The sequence below is a fragment of the Scophthalmus maximus genome, chromosome 15 (assembly GCF_022379125.1).
Source record: "Scophthalmus maximus strain ysfricsl-2021 chromosome 15, ASM2237912v1, whole genome shotgun sequence".
Taxonomy (NCBI): domain Eukaryota; kingdom Metazoa; phylum Chordata; class Actinopteri; order Pleuronectiformes; family Scophthalmidae; genus Scophthalmus; species Scophthalmus maximus.
The window spans coordinates 17738239-17763625 of record NC_061529.1 but is presented as its reverse complement, the minus strand read 5'-3'; the positions used below and the strand labels follow the sequence as shown (position 1 = coordinate 17763625).

Sequence of the window (25387 nt, the reverse complement as noted above, 5' to 3'; positions counted from 1 at the left end):
GGGTTATAGTGAAGCAGCCAAGCCCCCTGATAGTGTCCATCAACTGCTGTGTTAAATGCCAGACCGACAGTGTAACTATTTGGAAATACCACATGCTTGATCACCAAAGGGAGAGGTGAGATCTATGCCCTGCTAGTTGCATCTCTTCTGCCAGTCTGCATCTGACGTCAAGCTGAGCCTGCCACCCCGAGCCAAAGGTGTGGCAGTGCCTGCAATCAAGAGTACAGTACGATTCCAAAAAACAGCAGGCGGGAGAGCCAGCAAAGATTTAATAGAAAACCTACTCGCTTTCGTTGCTCAGTGAAATCCTGTAGCCCCTGCAAATTAAAAGAATTCCCTCATGAGCGTTGTTCTGAAGCTGAAACTTGTAATGACCATCTACAAGGTGTATAAGCCCCACTGTGTGGTGCAAAAAAGTACAGCTTTTTCAATATGACCCTCATTACAGGTCTTTGTCATCCAAAATGTCTGACAGAGGAAGCAGTGGAAAGCCCAAACACAAGCGAAAAGAATCCCAAGCACAGTCACACCCAACTTGAGTAGATCTGAGTAGGATTGGACTGGACCCAAAAGGAAGTTGACCCTCACAGACCCTAGTGTAAAAAAAAGTTAACACCCGCAGCAGCATGACCATATGTCAGTTAATATGGAAAAGAACAAACCAAACAATAATATCCATCGAAAGAAACCAAACTAATTACAAAAATGATTTGGTGTTATTTTTCGTAACAATGAATCAGAGCTGTTACCGAGTTAGCTCGAATACTTTCAAACCGTCTGCTATTCCATATTTTGACTCCCAAACCTGAGACCGGGCCCAATTAAACCCTAGTCCTTAGAAACTGTAGTGGAATAGTTTTATTATTTGAGTCACAGGCAAATTATTGAGGCATTGGCTAGTGACAGAGGAAGAAAAAAAAATGATTTCAAATGGTTCCAATCCCACGTTTCCTTCTAAAATCAACAACAACAAAAAAGTTAAGTTTTGCGACGCAACTTGTTCCCCTCAATATGTAGAAAACTCACTAGATAGAGAAGTGGGTTTAAAATTTCACAGTTGCGCAGCTCTCTCACCTCAGGGCCTGCATGTTTTTCCTTGGACAGACTATCAACAGGCAGTGAAATCAATACTGCTCCGACCCTTTCTGGGCTGAGGTAATTCAAATTAACATCTTTTCCTATTGGCCAGAAATTACTCGGTTGAAGAATTGTTCCAAATGGCTGGCAAACACAGTAATAGAAAGGAAGAAAAATGCAATCAAATGCAATGCAATCAAATGCAGCACTTAAAGCTCGGGGAAAAATAATACTTTCCATTCCTGGTAGTTATAAAACAACTTAATTGTTCTAAGTGGTTTCACAGCTAGATGGCGTCATTCCTGACTGTTATGCGTCAGGACTTGGTTATAGAACGTTTATAGAACTGAAATCACAGTGAGATCCCACAGTAGCACATATTCAGTACGTTGTCAGCAGCTTGTCCACTGCTTCCATTCAATCTGACCCCTGACCCTCACACACTTTGTGAATGTATGGAATTGTTATTGCTGGTTGCAACTCAAACAGTATCCATATAAGAGGAAGTAGGCTTGGTTACCATGACAATCACATTCTCTCTTTCCCAGCAACAGACTGACAGCAGGAAAGATGCAGTGAGAGAGAGAGAAGGATGAGTGCCTCTCAGAGGAGCACATTAAAACAGAGAGCAACACAGATGGATTAAGGCCTCCAGGGTTAGGCTTGGCTCACTGCTAGTCTATAAAGAAATATAAAGCCTCCTGTAAAGACAGAATATTTTACAGAAAAAGGACAGTGCCTTGTTTTTGAGGCAACTCTTTGAAGCTCTGGGCAGTGCTTCTCCACTCCTGTCCTGTATTGTAGACACATGCCATATTCATCCAGTATCATGCAGTGTGTTCGAACATAAATTTACAAATGTTGTTGTTATTTTTAGAGCTGCAGTTAACAATTATTATCATTATCGTTTAATCTGAAGATTATTTTCTAGATTAATAGTTTAGTTGTTTGATCCATGAAATGTCATAAAATGTCGACCCTGTTTCCCAAACCCTAAGATATTCCGTTTACCGTCGTCGGAGAGCAAAGCAACCAGAATATATTCACGTTTAAGAAACTGAAATCACAGAATTTTTTTTTCTCTTCATAAAACTACAGATTAATTGATTATCAAAATAGTTGGTGATTAATTCGAAGAAAAAAAAATGTGTGTGGGGAGGATATAAATTGGTTGTAAATTTGTTAGGACCAGATATATTTTGTTATTACTTATATCCAAAATAGCTTCTCATCTATTTTTTTTCTCTGCCCTGTTTCCCTGAACACACACATACACACTCACACACACAAAAAAGAATGACAGCAGAGATGCCAGTGTTCGCGAGAAAAGGGCTTTGGAAGTTTCTGAGAGCGTTCAAGAGTCTTCATGTGTTTCCTGACATTTTTTAGAAATTGCCGAGGCAATTGGAGGGTTTTTGTTCTGTTTTGTTTGGAAGTTAATATACTGTCAATTTAGGTGTATGGAGTTTTTCTTCTGAATTTTACTAAACCTATTAGAAAACACCAACAGCAGCACTAGTATTAGTGTCCATGTCCAAATCATTATTATAAATACTAGGAAAAAAAAGTTTAGAGAATCAATTAGCTAACAAATGGGTAGTATCACAAAAAGTCGTAGAATTGATGAAAACTGATCACACCAATCCCCTCTTCTGAAACTGTTTTTCGAGGCTCAGTGTACAAAGCGTTCAGGTGACAGCCTGATACAAACCAGTTACAATGAAAATGGCAGGTCATACCTGGTGTCACCAACTGACGTTAATTCCATGACAAACTTGATGCTGGATTTAGATTGGACGAAACCTCAGTGCTATTTTCTAAAGCCTGGAATCTTTAGTAATCTCCTAGTTAATTCCTTTTGCCCCAACATTTTTATCTGTGCTCCTGAATCTTTTGATTTAGTGGAACCATCACTTCCCTAAAACTAAATACAAAAGCAGAGCTCAGTGCCGACACTCTACTCCACTCATTTCAGTCATTCACTCTGCAGCTCGATAAACAATATCATTGTGTAAACAGCAGTAGCTAATGGATGCATTTCATTCAACAGCTTGTTCACTCTTTCGTCTAAACTTCCTTTCTCTCTCTCTCTGTCTTTCCTTTCTCTCTCTCTCTGTCTTTCTGTCTCTCTCTCTCTCTCTCTCTCTCTCTCTCTCTCTCTCTCTCTCTCTCTCTCTCTCTCTCTCTCTCTCTCTCTCTCTCTCTCTCTCTCTCTCTCTCTCTGTGTGTGTGTGTGTGTGTGTGTGTGTGTGTGTGTGTGTGTGTGTGTGTGTGTGTGTGTGTGTGTGTGTGTGTGTGTGTGTGTGTGTGTGTGTGTGTGTGTGTGTGTGTGTGTGTGTGTGTGTGTGTGTGTGTGTGTGTGTGTGTGTGTGTGTGTGTGTGCGCGTGTGTGCGCGTGCGCGTGCGTGTGCGTGCGCGCGCGCACCAAGTACTCCAGTGAACTGCCCTGACGTGGAAAACGGGCAATCAATATACTCCACCAGAATAATCGTCATTGCGGGAATGCGGGTACTCATATTGTAATCATTGTTCGTTCTGGCATATCACGTGAAACCTGTTTGTATCTGTAATTGTTCAGGCTTGTGTTACAAATGTATACATATATTTTTTTTCCCTACTTTTTTGTTTTTGATTTCTGCTTGGTTCTACCCTTCTGTCATTTCTCATATCGGACAAATGCCAGTGATCTATGCACACAAACACTAGCTCACTAAACACCCTGTCCTCTCCAATTCAGTTAAACTATGTTCTAATAACTTGGCTTCTTTCAGAGGGAACTGTGGTACCTCATATATCTCTCGGACAAGTTTGTCTGGAAAGATGTAGTCTGCTTTTCACTGGTCTTATTCTTCCACAGAGTTCCATTATAGTCAACATATATACAACATATATATATATATATATATATATATATATATATATATATATATATATGCGCCACAGCCATTAGTTAAGGAAATCCATCGTGAGTTCTTTATACTGCAAACTGTGACAGACTTTGCTGTGTGCAGCCGTAAGTAATTAAAAGAAGCGTCTGTTTGGCAGGATAGCTAATTAAATTATTTTTTTGCTGTGTGTGTGTGTGTGTGCGTGAGAATGCTTTAAGCTCCATGCAAGGACAACTGGGTGGATGAGCACTTGGAAATGAATGAGTGTGTGTATATGTGTATGAGTTTAAAGAGGCTTTTATTTAAGTTTAATTTTAAAGCGGGGGGCTCACTGAACCATCAATGATGTGTGTGAGTTTGTGTTTGCCTGTTTGTATTTGTGGGACTGTCAAGTCCTTGGAGGACCATCACAACGACCATCTGCACTTGTGCAAACACAAGTGCAGATGTGTCCTGTAACATCCCTCTGGAAGTCTGTGCATGTTTCTCTAGAATTTCCACAGGGTGGAAGCTCAGTTGAATGAAAGGAGGGTGATTTGCGATAGTATGTGTTAGGGATGTACCGAAATTAAAATTGTAATAAACACAGGGAGTTGTTGGGCACGACCGTTGGCCCCTGCATTTCTCATTCAGCACTAAATTATTGCAGTCCACTCACCAAGTGCCTGCAGGAGTCTGTCTGGTATCAGTAGTCTCTCACCCCCCTGGAATGGTGCTGGTGGGTTTTTCATAAACTGTGAACAGATCCACTCAAGTAGTGACCTTTCAAGCAAGTCTGCCACAAACCACTGATTCTACTAGAGCCCGACAGATGTAGCAGTTGGTTGATTTTTAAAAATGGCCGATATGAGAAGAATAAAAGAATATTTATTTTATTAATTCAAGTTCACCATATTTGGTTGTATACATGTTTTCGTTATAGATATTCTATACAAAAAAGTTAATAGTAAAACTGTAAAATGTCAAGCCTCAATTACATTTCTTTGTCATACGGGTTTGATTATGACTTATTTGGATCCATTGCCAATGTTTTGTTATATTCCTTTATATCGGCATCAGCCCCCAAAAAATCATATTGGTCAGGCTCTAGTTTTTACCGAAAGACCAGGCTAATATCAAGTGATGCTAATATTATTAAGCATCACTTAATATTAGTCTTTATTGAACTGGACATTCAGCACAACTAACACGATAGTAATGGTGCTTGTAATAGTATCAAATTAACTCTCCCTTCCATATTGTTCAGAGTCCAGGCTGCTTTGTTGTTTGTCTTGTTTCACCATCACCCCCTTCGCGAAGCGTTGCATTCTCACCTGATGTCGTCCTTATTGAACGTTAGCAGTTATATTTACAGTATAAGGGTGTTGAATGTTAATAATGGAACCTGTAATACAGGGCTAAAATGCCAAGCTAGCAAGACTGTACTGGAACTGCTTTACTACACTGGCACAGGTGTGTAATCTACTGAATGCCAGCTACTTTGTTTTTTAATACCTGCAAACTAAATATTGATAAGATATCACAAGAGAAGGACTGTTCCTGGATTTATCAGTGTTTGTTTACTCACCCCGACTCTCCTGGAACAAGTTTCAGAGGACTGAGACATAGATTAAGATTTAATAGATTCTTGTCACGTTTTCAGCGGTTTTACTGTGAAATCTTGTGCTCGCCGTCCATTGTGTGTGCAGCCCACAAACTAAGCTGCGTCTCTGTTTATGTTTGACCAGAGTTTGTTGCTGTGAGTCTTGATATCGTAGAAGGAGCCTGATATTAACACCGCAACAAATGAGGGCTGTTCAGAGCAACACGTGCCACACGTCAACAATACTTCTGAACAATCTTACTGCATGTTTACCCTCTTTTTTTCCTACTGTCATATTATTCTGTTCCTCTTCATGCCCCAATCACCCCCGCCGTTACATACATTCTGCCCCATCACTAAACCCCACAGTCTTTGAACTTTTCTAACTCATTCAAAAAGCAAACTACAGAAGAATGGTGCTGTGACAAATTTCTCACTTAAAGCTGCTGTCGGTAGGATTGAGAGAAGTGTGGACATAGTGTCAGCATTCAAAATCCAACGACTCCTAATCCCTCCCCCTGCCTCTCCGCTGCTCTTCGGTTCCTCCTCCACAGCTCCTCCCAGCCCTCCGTGCCCCTGCACGCTACCATGGCAACCGAAGCCAGGCAAGGTACGTAACATGACTTTCCCACCGGTAAGAAGCTAACCTGAAGCTAACACGGACTACTGTCCACATTGATTGACTATAACACGTTTTTTAGTCACCGTTGCCTCACGTTATTACCTGTGACTTTTTGTGAAAACAACATCGTCATTGTTTTTGAACGTAGTTGACCGTAAATCAGTGTGTATTAGCTTGTTGACGTACCTAGCGTTAGCTAGTGCGTTAGCTACTACAGAGTGTTACGTGGTAGGCCTGTAAATTAACAGCTTTATCTTCACATACATCATTTGTTAATTTGCAAGATGACTTACGCTTTTATCTATATTTTATAACATTATTAGAGCTTTGAGACTGGTACACTGGACTCCGATGAGGAAGTGAACACGGTTGCTTCGACGAGCAGCCGAGCGAGGAGAAGAGGGAGTCGCCTACGAGACGCACCGGGCAGCGGCCGTGGGAGACGGGGCAGAGGTCGGCGTGTGGGCCCCACACCCGAGGACCTGGTGGCCGAAGACACAGCCGATCTTCATGTGATCAGCCAGTTGGTACCTGCAGCTTGAACTGGTTTCATCCAAAGATGGTTTAGCTTCAGACTGTGCTATATGTACATGCTGTGCAATATATATTTTTTTCATTTCATTTATCTATTTCAACGTTACATTTTAATATTTATGCAACCTCAGTATTTGCTTTGCAATAAAGTGTATTTTGAAAGTGATTGGTTTCTCATTGCATGAATATACAACAATGGGAAGATTGCTTAATTTTTTTATCAATATACTTTTTGAATCAATTCAAGAAATTACAAATATATTAATTTGGGGTAATCAGATTCACTGGTTCAGTAGGTGTGTTGAATAGTCTTTCCTCAGCCGTCCCCCCAGCAAAGTCAGCATCTGTGGAGAAAAGCAACATGAGTATGTTAAAAACTATGATCCAGGAAAAAATATTCCTCCACAAATTTATCACCCATTTGCAAACTCAGTGAACGTGACACAGCACGGGATGCTACGCTGGTGATAAATAGTGAAGCTAACTAAACAGTATGAAGGGGGAGCATTTGGCCGCGAGAGCGCGTCTGGAAAATTCTCAAAACAGATTAGACTGCTTGGACACAAACATATTTTCAGCTATTATGCTACAAACACCGCTAACCACTAGTCGTAGCACTGTGGACCTAGAACTAGCAGCCTGATTAGAACTAGCAGTCTGATTACAACAGCACAGTAGCACACAGTCACAGAGTGCAACAATAACATGGAAAATAAACGATAAATGAAACAAGAATAAATACTGGTCAAGTAGAACGCATCGTTTGTGAACTCTGTCGGTGTCGTTGCTTCTATGGAGCCGCTCCAATGTTTGCATCTGCTCGATCTGCTTCCTTCTTTTTAGCTCGTTTTTGCTCGTGGTCTTTGTCGTATATGGAGTTTCTGGCAAAGGAGCCAGGCAGTTTTTTCGATGCTTGGCGTTTTTCTGCCGCGGTGTTTTCAAACTAACTTTGCTTCTGCTGCGAGCCCCTCGTTGTGAAGACGTGAGCTTGGTCGTGACCGAGCGAGTGAGGCTGTGCACAGGTTCTGCAGCGCTGAGCCGCTCGTAACTGGATGGTTGACAGAGCGGAGAGACGCCCCCTGGCTGTGATTGGACATTTTTGCTCGGGCGCGGTGGATTCTGGTAAATTAAAGGCAGTAGGGGGAGCTGAATGGCCCAGAGTGTGTCAAAGACGATCTGTCTCACATATTACTACCAGCATATAGCGACAGTTTCAGCAAATATGAAAAAAAAAATTGCAAATCCTACCGACAGCAGCTTTATTTAATAAAGCAAATGAGACAACCGATTGGTCCTACTGCATTTCTTTAAAATGTTTTCAGAAGCTTTTTTCACATGATCATTTAATTCTTCTTTGTGTTCTTTGGTCCCTGCCTCACCACACTGCATATGTCCCCTCAAGTACGCAGGTGAAAGACACACATTGTATCATCTCCCCACCACACAGCAATGTGAGCTCACAGATACTCTACCTGCTTCGCCCTGTCTGTGGTTCTTGGCTGCAGCTCTGGTGTGGAGCTTCCAGGCCTCTTTTTGAGAGCAGCTTTGGGATTTTCCCCTGCAAGCAGGCCATGCAGGAGGTGGTGGCAGGGGGGAGGAAGTGTTGACTTTCTCCTGTGGATTGTGATCCATCAACTCCCTTTACCAAGCTGAGAGGCTGCTGGCTGGCTGGCTGGCCCTCAGGTCTACAGTCCCTTGTCAGCCACCCCCGACCATCACACACAAACACACACACACACACACACACACACACACACACACACACACACAGTCACACACACACACACAGTCACAAACCAACACTGAGGAACAAAACTGCCCTCAGGTGGAACTGTGGCACACACACAAACAGTCTGGGTAAGTTAATTAAACATGCACACAAAATGCAGCCTGCGCACTTTCCCCACTTTTTCACATTAGCATGTACACAGGCACATGGGAGACTTTTCTCTCTTAGAAACAAGGGCAGGAGAAAAATTGCAAAAAGTCCTTAATGTAATTTACTACAACCATCTCCCTTTTGAAATGTTCCACAATCAGATAATATCCGGGCCTTAAGGAATTCACTCCAGGAGATACTATCGGCCTGCTGAGTAACCAACAAACTATCTTATCTACCTTCCCACAGACTTGCTGATTACCAGTTTTAACTGGGTGGGCATCTGTTGCCAAGGGAAATTTCTATTATTAAATTTTTTTTACGTGAAACTTGGGTGCTTTTTTCTGCTCAGAGGATCCACTAATTTATGTATTCATTCCTTTTTGTCTCGACTACAAAGGCGTCTGTGTCCCAGTTTTTTAAATTTATTTTTTATACATTTCCCTCAGCTGTTGGATCTTGAGCCTATTTGCCAGGCAAGACCGTGTAAATTGCGCAAACCCATCCCGCCCATACGTGCCCTTTTGGCTGTGTCCAGTCAGAAAGTGAGGCTTTTCATACAGTCGCTTTAATTAGTCCTTACACCACATTGTTTGCACTACCACCTGTACCTGGCTTTTGGGGTAGCTCACTTTTTTTCCCCTTCACCTTTTCAAGGTGAGAAATGAAGGATGCAACATTTCTAAATAATTTGATTCAAATTGAAATCATCTTTATTCCTATTAATAAGAATATGAAAAATGACTGATTGACCGTGACTGTGATTCTTATTGCAAAGGAACATTCATGAGAGCACGTTGGCCTATGTCAGGACATCTGACATAATAATCAGTTATTCACACAGGTATCCATTTTCCACATGATGCATGATGATGAATATAAGAATTGGAATATATGGCAAAAATTTGGCTTCATCATATTGTTTTCAATGGCTTATTGAATTACTCTGACATGGACAAGACATGGCAGACCCAATAGCAATAATGGAGCAAGTTGGGCATTTGACTGAAAGGAAGCTCACATACCAGTGTTACCCCATCAAAACAAGGCAATAATGAGACAGAGGAATTTCTCTGACAATGGTATTTGAAGGCTTAAAATATGAAATGTTGTTAGTTATGTTTTGTTGACATTTTAAGTTTGTTTTAGTTTATAAAAGACAATCCTGTTGGTTGATTTGACGAGCTCTTTGTTGAAGTTAAACAAAAAACAAAAGCAAAAAAAAATTCTTCTTTTTAGAAAATGCGTAAAGACGATATTACTTTTACGTTAGGCTGGGTTGTTAGCACTGTTTCCCGTTAATTACCCCGAATTAGGCAAGCTGCCAAAGTCTAATTTGTCCCACTACAGTTTCATAATGGTCCTTCATTTTTTAAAAACCTCTCAAAATAAAATAAACGACCTCTGATTTCTCTGCAGGCTGCCAGAATTCGGCAAAACATTGGCAAAAAAGCACCTGAGCTGTGTGCGTTGTCACAAAAAGTAGCTTGTACGGTTCTCAGCGGGTAGGCGCCCTCGCTGTAACACTGGTAACCTGGCTCGAATTAGTGTGTTACATAATGTTTATGAAACACAATATGCAGTAAAGGAAATTAGGCCATACAGCTAATAGCACAGAAGCAAGATGATTGGAGTTATTAGAGGGATGTTTGTTGGTTCAAACACAGAAATCATCTTAAGTATGGATGGTAAAGAAATTTATTTTTTGCTGTTCTAAGTGGCTGACTGGACCCGCAAAGCATAAATGACTGTGTGAAAGGTCCTTGTCTCTGCTACATGGCTCAGAGTTACAGTAAACCCTATTCTATGTCTTTACACGCATACATTTGGTGTTATTGGCCATTTTTAGTTCTATGCAGTGGCTTAAATGGGCAGTAAGCGATTCTAAAGCAATACACATTATGTAAAAGTCAGCGAATATTTCAACACGGTCTGCTAGCTGTTGGTTCTGTGTGCGCCGGAAAAAAATCTGTGTTTTTGGCGCAACCCTGGATAAAACAAATGGCTGGGGCGCCCCAACAACAGTCACAACAACAATAGAGAGAAACTAGCTTTCGCCAAAATCTTCTACTGCCCCTTCAAGAGACTGGCAGGGCATTTTACCCTTTGACCAGTGGAAGGATTTGTAACTTCACTTCAACAAGTGCTGTTGCAATTGCACTGTATTAATAATTCAGTTCTGCGAGAATAGTATATGAAGATACTGTGTCTACTGATGATGGAGAAAATAAAAAGGGTTCCGATGGAACTGCATTCTTGGGTAAATAAAATTGTAAGTAGAGACATCAACTATGTATATAAAACCAGTAAAGTGTCTGAGCATGCTGTTTATGGATTGCATAAAACTGGTGAGCTTTAACTCAGGGTAAGTGGTTGCAGTATGCAACTGACAGAAGTAGCTTCTGACCGTGGTGAATATATTCAGAATGTGCAGATGAAGATTTAGTCGTGCAAAATAAAATAACAGCCATCCGCATACAATTATCCACTCAGAGCACTGAAATTACTCTTAGCATCAGTGAAATAGCTCATGTTGTGTTAACATCTATCGACTGACAACGATGGAAAGCCCTCATCTATGTTTACTCCTAATGTGCACCTGCTGCAAATGAGCAAAGCTCTGCGGTGGTTGACGGCCCAGCGAACGGCCCGTGGCATTATTCACTCGTTTAGGAGAGACCCATTGCTAATGTTTGTATCACTACTCAGTGAGACACACTCAACCCTAACCCTCTTCACATCATCACTCACTGTTGACGCTCCTTCACTTTGCTAGGCTCCGGGCGACATGACACATGCAGCTAGAGCTTGACCGGTGTTTCTGATCAGCTTATATTTACCTATCACAGATGTATATCAATTATTTGCGTAAATGCAGAAAAAGATGCTTGGGTTGATTTAGAAGAAATGAAAATGCATAAATGGCTTTATCTACGGTTGCTCACAGCACCGCAACTTAAGAAAACACATGCAAATAGACAAATCACACGCAAATTAAGAAAACCTCTTCATTAATTTGACAACACGTTTTTTTTAAGTTGCACTAATGTGACCTCTCAGGACCACCCTATTCATCTCATATGAAGAAAAAGATGCTTTGTACCAAATGTAGCTACTCGCATATTTCAATTTGTAGTCCCTTGCTCAGGGACAGGTAAAGAAGAACAATAAAACGCACCATATCATCCCCACTACGAATGGATCAACAACCATGTTTGAAATGAAGGTTGATTAAGTCTTGATACATTTGTACAACTCTGTCTCGTATTAGCAAAACAGTTGCTACTCCTAACCTTTGACACATGGGAACTCCGAGCAGTACAGTAAGACTCGCGTGGTTGAAATTTTACACAATAATCTACGGGCTATTCACCCCAAATTATCAGGCTTTTTTGTTCAAAGAAACACAATGACAAAAAGCTTTCTGGATTATCAGAGGGACAAAAAAACAATGTACTGCTGTAATTAAAGTACACAATATACTCCGAACAGTTTGGGGTTCAACAATGGCGATCATTAAATAAATAACAGTGGAATTAATGATTTATTTGTTGAGCTCACAGACTTATTGCTTAATCTTCTGACAGAGAAAACACATTGTCGAGATAACTAAAGGATAAAAGCCACGGCCCAATGGTTCTTTTTATCTGTCAATTTGTTTCCAGTTAATTTTAAGGTCGGTGATGAATCCATTTTTTCACCGACTGGTTGAAAACTGCTCAAGGCACCTTTTAAACGGAGGAATTGATACGGCTGCTGTGAAACAAATTGTGTGTGAGGCACTAATGCTGCATCAGCGTCTTTAGATGGTGAGATAAGGATAATTTATATTTTCTATAGCTGCCGTCAGACATTTTCCTGAACTTCTTCAGGGGGGCTGTATGTGAGAATGCAAACATTGTCCAGAATTTCTCCTGCAAGCCCATTTGTTAAATTTCTGGAGAATGTCGCGAGTGACCCCATGTGAGAATACAGCCCGAAAATCTATGGAGAATTTAAAGCCAGCGAGTGGGCGTGTTTATGACTGTAAAAAAACCCTCTTCTTCCCTCGGCCGAATTATCGCGATGTCCGGCCTCCTGCTGCCCTATCCAGACACCACAGGAGATTTTTTCTGCTGTTGTGAACAGGCCTGCCTCAGACAATCTCCTGCTGATCATATGTGAATGGCAAACACTTTTCAGATATCCTGTCTGAAAACAACTTAACAGAAATCATTCATTGTACAGTTTTTTTTAAAGAACCCTGAAATATTAAAAGACGGTGTCTTGCTTAAACATAAAATATACTGAACTATACTATAGTACATACTACTTTGTTGTATTCCTATTTTTATGCATTTTTTGTCACCAAGTTTACAAGAACATTAGCTTTTTTATTGTGCTTGGATGATCCTTATCGGTTTATGAAACCTGACACCTGCATTTCTCATCAAGAAAAAAAAATACAGTTTTTGATTAAACTTAATATCAGCAGTGACGAACAACAATAAATGTATTCAAATAAAGACCTTTTGCAGTGTTCAAAACTCAAACTCTTCCTCCAGCAATGCCATTGTTGTTTTAAACAGATATCTTAGCTTCATCTTCGAACACTCCCACAGAACATCATTAAGGTTTGGATTAGCGAAACCATTTTCTCCATAATGCCAAGACAACAGGCAATTTTATAGCTACTGATAGAGGTTTTTATTTAAATTGATGAGCCATTTCATTGACTATCAAAATTACTTTCAGACAGCTGTGCCTTTTGAAGAGCACTGCTATTTCCCAATAACATGTTTGTCATCTCACACCCAGTTTACAAGTTCGGTCCCTGCTGTAATGTAATAGACTCATTAGATATAATTACTACTTCCGTGGGAAGAGAAAATCTCCTCTGAGCTTTTCTTCCTAAAATTTAAAACTTCTTTAAACAAAAATGTTCAAATACAAAATGCCTGCTGTACATGCTCCGTATACACAACAATAGTTGAAGAAAAAGTGACAAATGGAATAAGGACAACATACAAACACAGAAACTGAGGGAGCTGAAAATATTTAGTATATTACAAGTAGCATAATTAGCAGGGGAAAGTGGCCTGTCTGAAATGAGAAGAGGGGAAAATTTACATTGTAGTTTATTGTTATCACTGCAGTTGTAATGTCTGATGCAGTCGTGTCGGGATGTACGGCAAACTTAGTATTCAGATGTCTAACTAAATATTAATAAATTATATAAACTGAATAAATATCACATTTTGTCGTTCCCTGCTGAGGGATCTCTCTGATTTATGACCAATTACATTGTCATGAAATGGTTACACCGAGTTAGCTTTTATTCTGAGGCCATTTTGAAGTCAAATTTTTGGGTAATTGTTTAAAGTATTACAGGCACCTTTTCTATTATGAAGTAATAACTGTAATACAAGTACCATAGCCTGACTCATTCTGGGTCATTATTGAATTTTTCACATTACTTTTACATTATAGATTTCAAGGTTTCTGCATCACTACTGTAATGTAGATCAATAATATTGTAATAGTAATATTTTGCTTTGTTTGTACCTGGTTGTGTTCACGTTTAAGCTGTGGTTATAAGAGTGGGTCTTGCATGGCGATCTCTTCCTTTGTTTTTTATTGTGTGGGTTGTCTGTCCATCTGTTTGTCGCATTCTTGTGAACGTGAAAATTAAAAACAATAAGGCTTTATTGAATTCCTTCAAAAGTCTTCACTTTATATTTCACAAGTCTGGACAGACTTGGATGTAAACTGCACCTTAACTGCCTTGGCGGAGGCATACAACTGTCCTGTGGTAATTCTACTTATCTTGTCTCATCTCAGTTTGAGAGAGCACCCTGCTGAACTTTGTTGATGGTGATCTCCACACTTCCTCTCTCTGGAAATTGTGTGATGTTGACATCAAGGTCTTTTTTTCAGCGCTCAGTGTGGCCACAAAAACATCGCAGTCTTCCAGCTGTTCAGCTGCTGACAACAAAGAAATCTGAAAAGAAAGCAGTCCAACTGGTCGTTCTGATTCGGCTGAGTGCCCTGGAACTATAAAACATACCAGAATAAATTACCAAACTGAACATGAATGGCACAGTTGGCAGACATCCTGGGACTAAGTACTGCACAACAAACATACACTCAAGCCTAATGTCCAGATTGAGTAATACATCATGTCGGAAGGCTGTTCTTATGTACTCACGGTTCGAACAGACCTGACATGGTTTTGTATAACAATTAAATCAGGGCCATTACATTTTTCAGCACAAAAACTGAACTGAATGGTGGCTACACTCTTCCTTAATCTCTGATTTTTAAAAGTGCAAATAATCCGGGCTGAAAAAAATATGAAAGCAGAAACTAGGGAAGGAAAAATGATCACAAGAACTGTCTTTATCAGCATGCAGTGTAGTTTAACAACATCTCACTACATTGAAAGTTGTCACTGCATTGGACCATTGAATGGGTTATGAATTAAAATGTGTGGCAGCAAAAAATGTTAGCACCATGAAAGCTTGTCCTGGCCCTTGTATGATGCATTATGCTGTAAGAGGATTTGGCAGAGAATACAATTTGAATGGGTTGTTTTCCCCTTTCTCTCAGGCCTTTTGCTGCTTTTTATTATCCGAGGAAATTTCCACTCTCACCAACAGTTGGCCTTATTTGGTATGCTATGTCAACAAGAGGCTCAGTTGATTGAATCTGTAACTGCATAGAGAGCGAGAGAACTGTTTACCAACTAGATTCACTGATGCAGAATGCAGCCATCACTTTGAATTGAAATGTTTCTGCCTTTTGGGGTCTGTCTTCCCCCCACTGAGGGGCAGTGATCAAGTACCATTGAACACTGTTGACTATGAGCAGTCTGAACTACATAGAGTATGTGAATGGGAAATTAACAGCAACGAAACGGGCCAACTACAGCACAAGGGCAGAAAACTCCAGATTAGTAGGTGTTGGAATTCCTTCCAACAACAGAATCATGCAATTGCTTTTTGGGAACTTCTCTTCAGGTACAATTTTCACAATCTTTAGGTCCTTGTATTAAGGATACATAGAGGAGGCTCACAGGTCAACATTAAAGGCAAGAGTTGAGGAAACTAATCTAAAACACAGGGAGGTTAACGGTCTAGTGATCATCTCTGTCTATACAGTTTGAAACCCCATCAATAATCATGCAGCTCTGAGCGGGTCGGGGCAGACAGTCAGTTGAACCAGGCCTTGTGATGGTCTTAAATGGGGCAGTAAGTGATTCTCAAGCTATACACGTTTTGTAAAAATCAGCAAATATTTCCTCAGGGTCTACTAACTGTTTGTTCTGTGTTCGCTGAAAAAGAATCTGGGTGTTCGGCTCAGCCCAGGCTTTGTAAATGGAAAACAAAAACATGGTGCGGACCGCACCACACAACACTGCGAATACATTTTGTGAACATCACTCGTCGACACCTTAAGAGACGTGCTGGCGGGTGGCGCTGCCACTTGGCCTAGTGGTTTATGGTTGGTCTCTCATAGCGGAAGTCGCAGATTCGCGGCCCGGCCACAGCAGGAAACTCACATCAGCAACAAAGAGCTCTCTCCAGGCTCGCTTACTGCCCGTTTAATGAGGGAAACAAGCAGCCTTCACCGGTGATGCTGAGGCAGACGTCTACTAATGGAATCACAGCACTTATTCTGGACTTCGCTGTTAAAATTTGTTCCCTGCCAATTAATTGCTACCAAAACAGACTTTCCCTCATCTCATTTGTACTCAGAAACAAGATTTAATCTTTCTCCGCCTCCGGCGTCCAAAGCCCTTCCAGGCGGCGCTTTACAAACTTCATATCAAAATGCTGCTGGGTGCGTAGAAAATGCACGTGGTACACATTGCCTGCGTACGTGCTTTAAAGTACACAGACTACTCTTGCCAAATTGTCTGGACCCGCTTTGTAATTAGCATGTAAACGTGGAAGAGAAAGAAACCAAGGCTTAACTGGAGTACTTCAAATCCACCAGTTTTTCAGCAACTATATTCCTTTACATCCAAACAGGTGGATGTGTCTAATTAGTTATACAGCCAAGAGATATGTACCTCGACTACATATACATTGACGCTGAATGGTGTTATTCGATATTGAATGAGACCCAGATTCAATGATATTCTCAACCTGTCAGGAGTTTGTACAAGTACTAACATACAAATTTCATAGACAACTAATGGCAAGAGGCTGTTTTGAGTGCAACGGCTGAAAAAACACAAGGAGACATGTTCCCAGTTAGAGAGAACATTTTATCACAATCTGACCTACTGAAAGCTGATATTACCATCGTGCAGAGGCAAGAGGGCAGCCTGAAAATGGAAGCAAACCAAACAAACAAATAAAGAAAAGAAATGAATCAGCTGTCAGTGCATCCAGAAAAATATGGAATAGCCAGGCAATGGGGGAAAAGGTAGCCGTATGGGGTTGAGATCTACTAGATTTGTGGCAAGCTGCCAAACAGAACCCATTGATTCATTTTAAAAACTAATTGTTACTTACAGCCTTACTCACAAAAAATAAATCATAAATGTGGTTTGACACGTTTGCCTTAATCAATGACAGATTCATTCTGAAAGAAGGACTTGAGCATCAGATCCCTTTTTTTGTTGGATAGTCCACATGAGGTCTTTGCTGTTTAACAGGAATAACATTGATGCAGGACATGGCAAGTGGCATCCTGTTTTACTAGCCATTGTTGAATAAAGCACTTGGTTTATCTTGGTTAACTCCTACAGTAGGCAGTGTAGACCAATGTCACACTTATATCTGAGAGCCTTTTTCCCCCTACATTATGTGAATAAGTTTTTTCTGCATCAGGATGATGGAGTTAAGAAAAGAAGTGGTCTCCATCAGGATGATGGAGAAAATTTCACAGAAAATTTGTCGCATCATGATGCTGGGGTCAACAATCTAATGACAGCCTGCCAGTGGTCCGACCCAGCTCTGAACCCTGTATTCTTCTGATTTATTCTCTTAAAGTTACTGCAGCAGCCGGCACTCTTCAAGCCTCTAATACTGACAAACAAAACAAACCGCAACATCACAGCAAGTTCCTGAGGATGATAGAAAATCAATTATTCTGCCAGACTTTTGCTTTTCATCTTTTACTCCCTCTTATCAACCCTTCTTTTCTTAACTGAGCACATTTAAAATGGATTTTCTTCCTTTCAAGTTGACATTCATTGTGCCTAAACACAAACACACACACACACTCTTCAGCTTCTGATGAACTTCTTGCTTGAATGGGTGTGAAGGTTGGAAGTGAAATTGGACTAAATATAAAAGCTATCATGCTTTGATTGTTTACTCACTATCCCTCCCCTCTTATTTTTACATGTGAGGGGTGTCATTGACGGCTTTATTTCAAAGCAGTTTTTTTTGCATTTTCATCAAGTGCTCTTCTCAGCCATTGCCTTTAAAAAATATATGAAACCATTCCCCATCACTCATCTGGCCTCTGCACATAAGTGTATTTTATGTACACCTATCTCATGTATCTTGTGTTTTAAAGCCATCTTTTTTTCAGGATCTGTCTTTTGCTCTACAGTTCATTGTTTTTCTCTCGTCTTCAGGTCAGTTCTTCTGGGTGAACAATTCAGCCTTTGGGGGTCCCTGGGTGCTGAGTCCTTGGCTGTGGGGAGGGCAAGTTCCCTGTAGCCTGGACATGGCCATGTTCCTCCACCCCAGGCAGAGTGGGCAGTACACCATCAGGCTCATAGAGCGGGACAAACCGCCACTGGACGTCTTCTCCACTGACACCCTCCCACGCATCACAGGGTAAGCACTGGTCTGAGGCAGTAGATATGTTGCATCAGGTTCAATTCTAATTGCTGAGCGCGGTTAAATACAACTGAATTAGACAGATTTATTTCCATTCTTGTTGGTCATGGCTGTCCACCTGTGACCGAGTTGCATATACAGTGTTTCCCCTACCATGTGAATTCCCTGTTCCCAAGCCTATGTGAATGTGTTCCATGAGAGGCAGATATGGAAAAACATTCAGCAGAATCCAGTGATGACAGACTCATTGAAAGCCTTTTTATATGGAGATTGCAAGAGAGAGAGAGAGAGAGAGAGAGAGAGAGAGAGAGAGAGAGAGAGAGAGAGAGAGAGAGAGAGAGAGAGAGAGAGAGAGAGAGAGAGAGAGAGAGAGAGAGAGAGAGAGAGAGAGAGAGAGAGAGAGAGAGAGAGAGAGAGAGAGAGAGAGAGAGAGAGAGAGAGAGAGAGAGAGCTGGCTGCGTAAGAAGGGAAGGTGAGTGGTTTAAAACGGACACAATTTGGTTTCGCAGCAGCCAGGCACCAATCAGCCACTACTGGATTCACATAACCTTCCTGTGTCGAATCCTTAATTAACGCCAGGTACGTGCTCCTCTCATTGTGGCTCTGCATTGGAGGCCGAACTGACAAACTGCGTGCAACGGGTTACAGGAGCAAGGACAACACTTGGTTCCAAAGGCTTTTCTCCAAACTGATTATATCTGCGGTCAAATATATATTGGCGCCTGTAGAGAGACAACATTTTTTTTATTGAATATAAAAAAGTAGTCCCTCCTGACTGCCTGCACAGTGCACGGCGGTTACCATTCAACACACTGTATCGTTCCTCGGTAAGAAAGAGAAGGCAATTGGCGTTGGAACAGTTTAGAGGGGCTACGTCAGAACTACAACCGTGTGCTTTTGAGTAACCACAACTTCACTCCACAGCCTGCTAATCTCCGAACAACAAAAATTTCCCCCCCTCCGCCAATCATCAACTCTCACCTTAAAACAGTGAACTGAGCTACTGCTTGACTCCTCCATAGTAAGTTTCCATTTGATACTGTTAGCTGCCCGCACGGCTAAAAAACTACAGACTAACTGTTTGTAACCGTTAATTCCTCAGTTGCGGAGTAATATGACCCTTTGCAAACTCATTCAACGTCATAGCTGTTATATACCCTCATTATATCACCTCTATGAACCAATCAGATCGAGTGATTTGAGCTTCCAGTTTTATAAGATGACTTGCATACTCTTCTTTTTCTTTTTTTAATCATTTACATTTGTGTATGGCACCTCACGTTAAATATTGCTGCCGTAATGAATTGTGGGGCGTCTTTTTCTCCTCTCCTTTCCATAGGAAAGTCCAGTGTACTCTATGCTAAAGTAGATGGGAAAGGATTCAAGATGGTTTATTTTGTCATATGCACAACAAGAACAGAAGCAGTCTTTGGCAATGAAATTATTTTGTCTCAGGCTCCTTCAACAGTGCAATATAAAAGAAAATATGATAAAAAGAAAATTATAGAAGAATACAAGAAAAGAGAGCTGAGACCTAAATAAACCCAAAAGTAGTAAGACAGGTGTAACATGAATATAAAGTAAGATGTTGAATAAATTAAATGTAAATGAAATCTAATACTGTACATGGAATAATTATAATAAAGTAAAAATATAGTACTAACTGTGAATGAAATATAATACCGTATAATACCCTGAGAGCTCGGCCAGGGATGCCATCAGGTCCAGGGGCCTTGTGTGGATTAATCCTTTTGAAGGATTTGCACACATCTGCCCTAGTTATTACTAATGGGCAGGGGTTCTGGTCCTTCTGTACTTCTTCAGCCGGGGAGTAGCTCTCGAAACGTGCAAAAAGATATTAAGATCATCTGGAAGAGATGGAGACACTTCCTCATCACGCTCATTGTCCCTTTACAGTCTGTTATTGTTCTTAGTGTGTCTTGAGTTGGAGCCCTGGAAATTAAACTCCACTCTGTCTCTGTATTGTCTCTTAGCACTGTTAATAAATCTCCGGAGTGCATACCTGGACTTACTGTACTCCTCCAAATCACCTGAGGTGTGGGCGGCGGTCTGTGCCTTAAGTTTGGCGCAGACTTCTCCATTAACCCAGGGCTTCTGATTCGGGAATGTCCGTACAGTAATCCGCGGCACAACGTCATCAATGCATTTGCCGATGTAGCAAATCACTGAGTCTGTGTGTGTGTTTAAATTGTCGTCCTTAAACACATCCCACTCTGTAGTGCTGAAACAGTCCCGTAGTGCAGAGTCTGATTGGTCAGACCAGCGCTGAATGGTCCGCGTCACTGGCCTGTCTCTTTTGAGTCTCTGCCTATAGGAAGGCAGAGGCAGTACTGAGCTGTGGTCTGATTTGCCAAATGGGGGTCGTAGGAAGGGAGAGTATCCGCCGCGGAAGGGGGAGTAAATATGGTCGAGCGTGTTTCCACCTCACGTCGGAAAGCTGATGTGCTGAAGGTATCTCGGCAGGACTTTCCTCATGTTGGCTTTATTAAAATCCCCGGCCACAATTAAGGCAGCCTCGGGCTGTGAGGTCTCCGTCCTGTCGATAACTCCATACAGCTTGTCCAGCGCTTGGTTAGTGTTGGCGTCCGGTGGGATGTACACCGCTGCGAGCACGACCGATGTAAACTCCCTGGGCAAATAATAAGGTCGGCATCCGATCATGAGGTGCTCCGAGTTGGGAGAACAGTCCGATGAAAGTACCTCCACGTCTGAGCACCACTTGTTGTATATCATGAAGCAGACACCTCGCCCCTTGCTCTTCCTCTATGTTGTTGTCCTGTGCTGGCGGTGAATGGAGAGTCCGTGTGGAACAATGGCGCAGTCTGGGGCCGAAGGGTCGAGCCAAGTCTCCGTGAAAACCGGAACGTTACAGTTCTTAATGTCCCGTTGAAACGCCATCCTGCTCCGGAGTTCATCCAGCTTTTTTTCCAGTGACTGTACGTTCGCCAGAAGAATACTGGGGAGATGAGGCCGGTTCTCACGTTTCCTGCACTGTGAAGCAGCAGGTAGCCAAGGTAGATCTCCATTGTTTGCGGGTGGTGGTGAAAAAGTGTTTTTCGCCGATGATTTGATGCGTAGAAGTTGTTCTCTATGATATTGTATGATAGGGCTCGCTTTGGTCGTTCGCCTGTTACCAAAAGTTCGGCGGAAATATCAAAATAAAGTAGTAAAATAAAGTAGTAAAAGCAAAAGTTGAGGAGGAGTTCGAGAAACGGCAGCCATCTGCGGCGCCAAAGGATGCATTGAAGCAATTTTCCTAAGCATTTACAGAATTCAAACATTCTTTGATAGGGGCGTGCCTGACTAGACTAGACAAAATTGATGTGCCCTGGTCTGACTACTTACGAGATGTTTCAGGAGCTTCAGGAGTGGAGTGGAGAGGAGAACCCTTTACCACGGACTTTGGGCTTTTTAACTTTGCAGACCTTTAAAATTCACAATAACCTAAATAACACTGGAATAAAGGGAAAACTGAAAAAGCATAATATGTCTACTTTAAGGTTTTGGCATGTAGGAATTCTGAATAGAGAGAGAAACTCTCAGTGCATCGATACAAACATGTTTCATGTTGTTTGTGTGCCTAAGTGCTTTGGAATCACACAAATGTCATTTATTAAGCATCTCCACTATCTCTGTAGCTGTCCGTGTGTGGGTGTGAGGATGCATTAACACGTGTGTGCTTGTGTATTTCTGTCCTAGGCTACTTTTGGGGACAAATTTCAGACTGAAGACCAGTTATTTTTGGAACGGCTTGTCCAATTGTCTGAAAATCAATTGAGAAAAAGCTGATTTTAATTAGGGTTAGACAAGCAGTGGTAGGTAATATCCCCCTGACAAAGTGTGCATGTGCGAGCGTGTGTTCATGTGATCGTCACATTGGTGGGTCTTCTTAAAGGAGCGTAGCGGGAACGTGCCAGTACATGTTTGACAGATTTGACTGTCCATTTGTGTGCGCTCATTTATATTCCTAGGCTGCCGTCCTCCCATGCCATCTCTGCCGTTTGGAGACTCGCGCAGCCAAACCCCCCCACATTCCTTCTCTGAAGGGAGGGCGCTCGTATCATAAAATGAGAGAGCAAAAGCACAAGGAGCCACCCGCGGACATTGGAACAGTCAGTCAGCTTACTAATTGCCAACCTGTGCCCTTGCCTTTGAATTTGAATGCTGTGTTTTGACACATCTGCCTGATTCGATAGTCGGGGCGTTTTGTGCAGGGTGAGCCAAGAGAGAACCTTACCATCCTTTTACACATTGGTCATTCAACAATTTAGATTCAACTTAATAAGTGTGTGTGCCTTTTTAACTCAAGGGTTCAAAACATAATTTTTAGGTACACTATATATGAAGATAGTCGATGGTCGTTGAACACAGACAGCATATCCCAATGATCCTAAACACAAATTGCTATTATGTTCCCTGAGGTCAGAATAACTCTGCTCCATTTATAAAAATGCCTACACAATCTTGCTGTATTTAAACATTTATAATAGCCATTGATTCTACTGAACAAAAAAAGCTGTTTCGTCTCCAAATTCTCAATTAAAAAGCCTCTGATACAAGTGTACAACCAGTGTCCACGCTCCACAACAGCAATCAGCCAAGGAGTGATCACTTGCTTTTGAAACACCCATGAACATTGCTCCAACCTGCCTTGCATCAATGTTACATCACATCTGATGGAGTTGTCCAAGCACAAGATGTCTTTGAGAGTCAATTCTCAGTGGCTAATGCGCCATCCTCTGCAAGCGCTTTGAAATAAACAGGAAATAAAACAATATTTAATTTTGGCGGTGTATTGAAAAACAATGCCACTGTACATAAGGTGAAATAAAAATTAAACGAGCCAGACAGTTTTTAAAGTGACAAAAAATATTTCAGTCAGCTCAAGATTGAAACCTATACTGCTACATACTAGCTACCAAACCTGTGCCACATACTCCTGCTGATGTTCTGATTTCACGACCAATACATCAAACTTTAACAAGTAGTCTGTGGAAGAACGTCAGTCAGAAGAAACGCAACTGGTGACGCAACATGGAGCTCAGGTTTGGCCCGTTAAACAGATCAATCATTCATTCGTGTCAACCTAGCTTTTAAGAGAACATGTCGAGTGAATTCACATAAATCCCATCACAAATGGTGCAGATTAAAGTTCCAGTTCAGTTTGGAAAATATGTCTTCTCACCACTGTACATGAAGCATTTAAGGGTGTGCTTTATTATCAAGCCTTCCCTTGAGTGCCTGCATCACATTTCATCATACAGTGTCTAATGATAAGAGGGAAGCGTGTTTAGGACATGTGAACCCAGCCAGAGATGACTTGACTCATCAGACAGTGTCAGCTCCAACAGTTAAATTCAGCATCCCCAGTGTCTCATTCAGCACAGACAGAGGGAGATGCAGGATTATGATGGTGTGTGTGTGTGTGTGTGCATGTATGTATTCGTAGGGTGATGTCCACAATTATATTGCATGCCTGGGTGTGTTCAGTCTCTCTTTCATTGTGTGCACTGTAACTTTATCCATCAGTGGTAAAATATCAGTGGAGTCTTGTTTTGTGGGTCAGCTGTGGGCATTAAACCACTGCCACATCTCATCGCAACAACTTTGGCTCCCTACTTTTGTTTTTATTTAGTATTAAAGGGGCAGTAAGCGATTTTGGAGAAAACTTGTTTCTCTCTCTGTTGTTGTGATTTTACTGCTCTGGCCGAGCCGCGAACTCTTGTATGGGAGTTTGACGCACTAACACTCAGCCAAAACCGCGGAGTCGTAGCGCCGCCCGCTAGCACATCTCTTAAGGGGCCGACGAGTGATGTTTACGCTGTGTGGTGCGACACGCATCATTTTTTTCAATTTACAGAGGCTGGGCTTAGCTGAAATCTTTTATTACCTTTTTTTCAACAAACACAAAAGCGACAGCAACAGTGCTTTGCTTTAGAATTGCTTAGTGCCCCTTTAACTCACACTCTGTCAGCCATTACCTTAAGTACATAGTGCACATTAGCATACAAACCTACGTACAGTACGCATTCATTTTCTTCCCATTAATATTATATGCAGAAGACATTTTAAGCACATCACCCGAGCAATATCATTTTAAAACTCATCCACAGCTTGTTGTAATGCCAGGGAAGGAAGCATCCAAGGAGGCAAGTGTTAATGCTAAATTTGGATATATACTTGGAACATAATGCAGCGTGATATATAATCTAATATTAGATGAAGTGCATATTCTCTCCTACATGAAGCCTGCATATTCAAGCTAGTAAAGCCAGAGTGTGTGAGACAAAATGACATGAGAAACACTAAATCCTCTCATTACAAGGATATGAACATTATTTGCCCAGTTAAATCTTCTCACTGTTGGTTTATAAAGTTAACACACACCAAAATGGACCAAAATGAGGCTAAACAGTAGATGCTGTCTGTGTGCACATAAACAATTAATTGTTACCAAATCAAACCTGCTGTAATCCCTGTAAGTAAAAAGGATCAATCTTGCTTCTAAATTAATTATTCAATTTACAGTCCAGTAAATGAAATAAAATCAAGCCTAAAGAATTACATTATATACAAACATTTAGCAAGTTAATGCTGCATTTACTAAGCTTCCGGGAAAATCAATATACACCGTTTATTATTTCTTAAATAAAGAAAGATGCATCTCACTCTCACTTATTGTCAACATAAAGGTAAATTTGTCTGCAATTAAAATATACTCTGGCACTTGCATTAGTGCAAACCAGGAGAGTTACACCCTTTACAGTATATATTACCGTAGAATTTTTTGTCCTTTGAATCCCAAATTACATTTTGATGCTTTTGTTACAAAATAACAACCATGTCATGAAAACCCTCTGTTTTCTTAACATTTTGAAATGTTGAAATGTTTTCTATTTGAAGCAGAATTTGTCCTCAAGCTTATTAAAATTCAATCTTAGCTCACTTACAAACACTAACTTTAAAAATATCTTTAAAGTTACTTCATTGTAGCCTTGGATT

General features: G+C 41.1%; 1 protein-coding gene across 4 annotated transcripts in view; it reads left to right on the top strand.

The window, feature by feature from the left end:
* alk (ALK receptor tyrosine kinase) overlaps positions 1 to 25387 on the top strand; it is a 314269-nt gene that overhangs the window by 180036 nt on the left and 108846 nt on the right. For all 4 annotated transcript variants that reach the window (XM_035610012.2, XM_035610013.2, XM_035610015.2 and 1 more), the window contains exon 4: positions 18157 to 18361. In XM_035610012.2, the coding sequence (XP_035465905.2) occupies positions 18157 to 18361 (205 nt within the window). The remainder of the gene's footprint in view (positions 1 to 18156; positions 18362 to 25387) is intronic.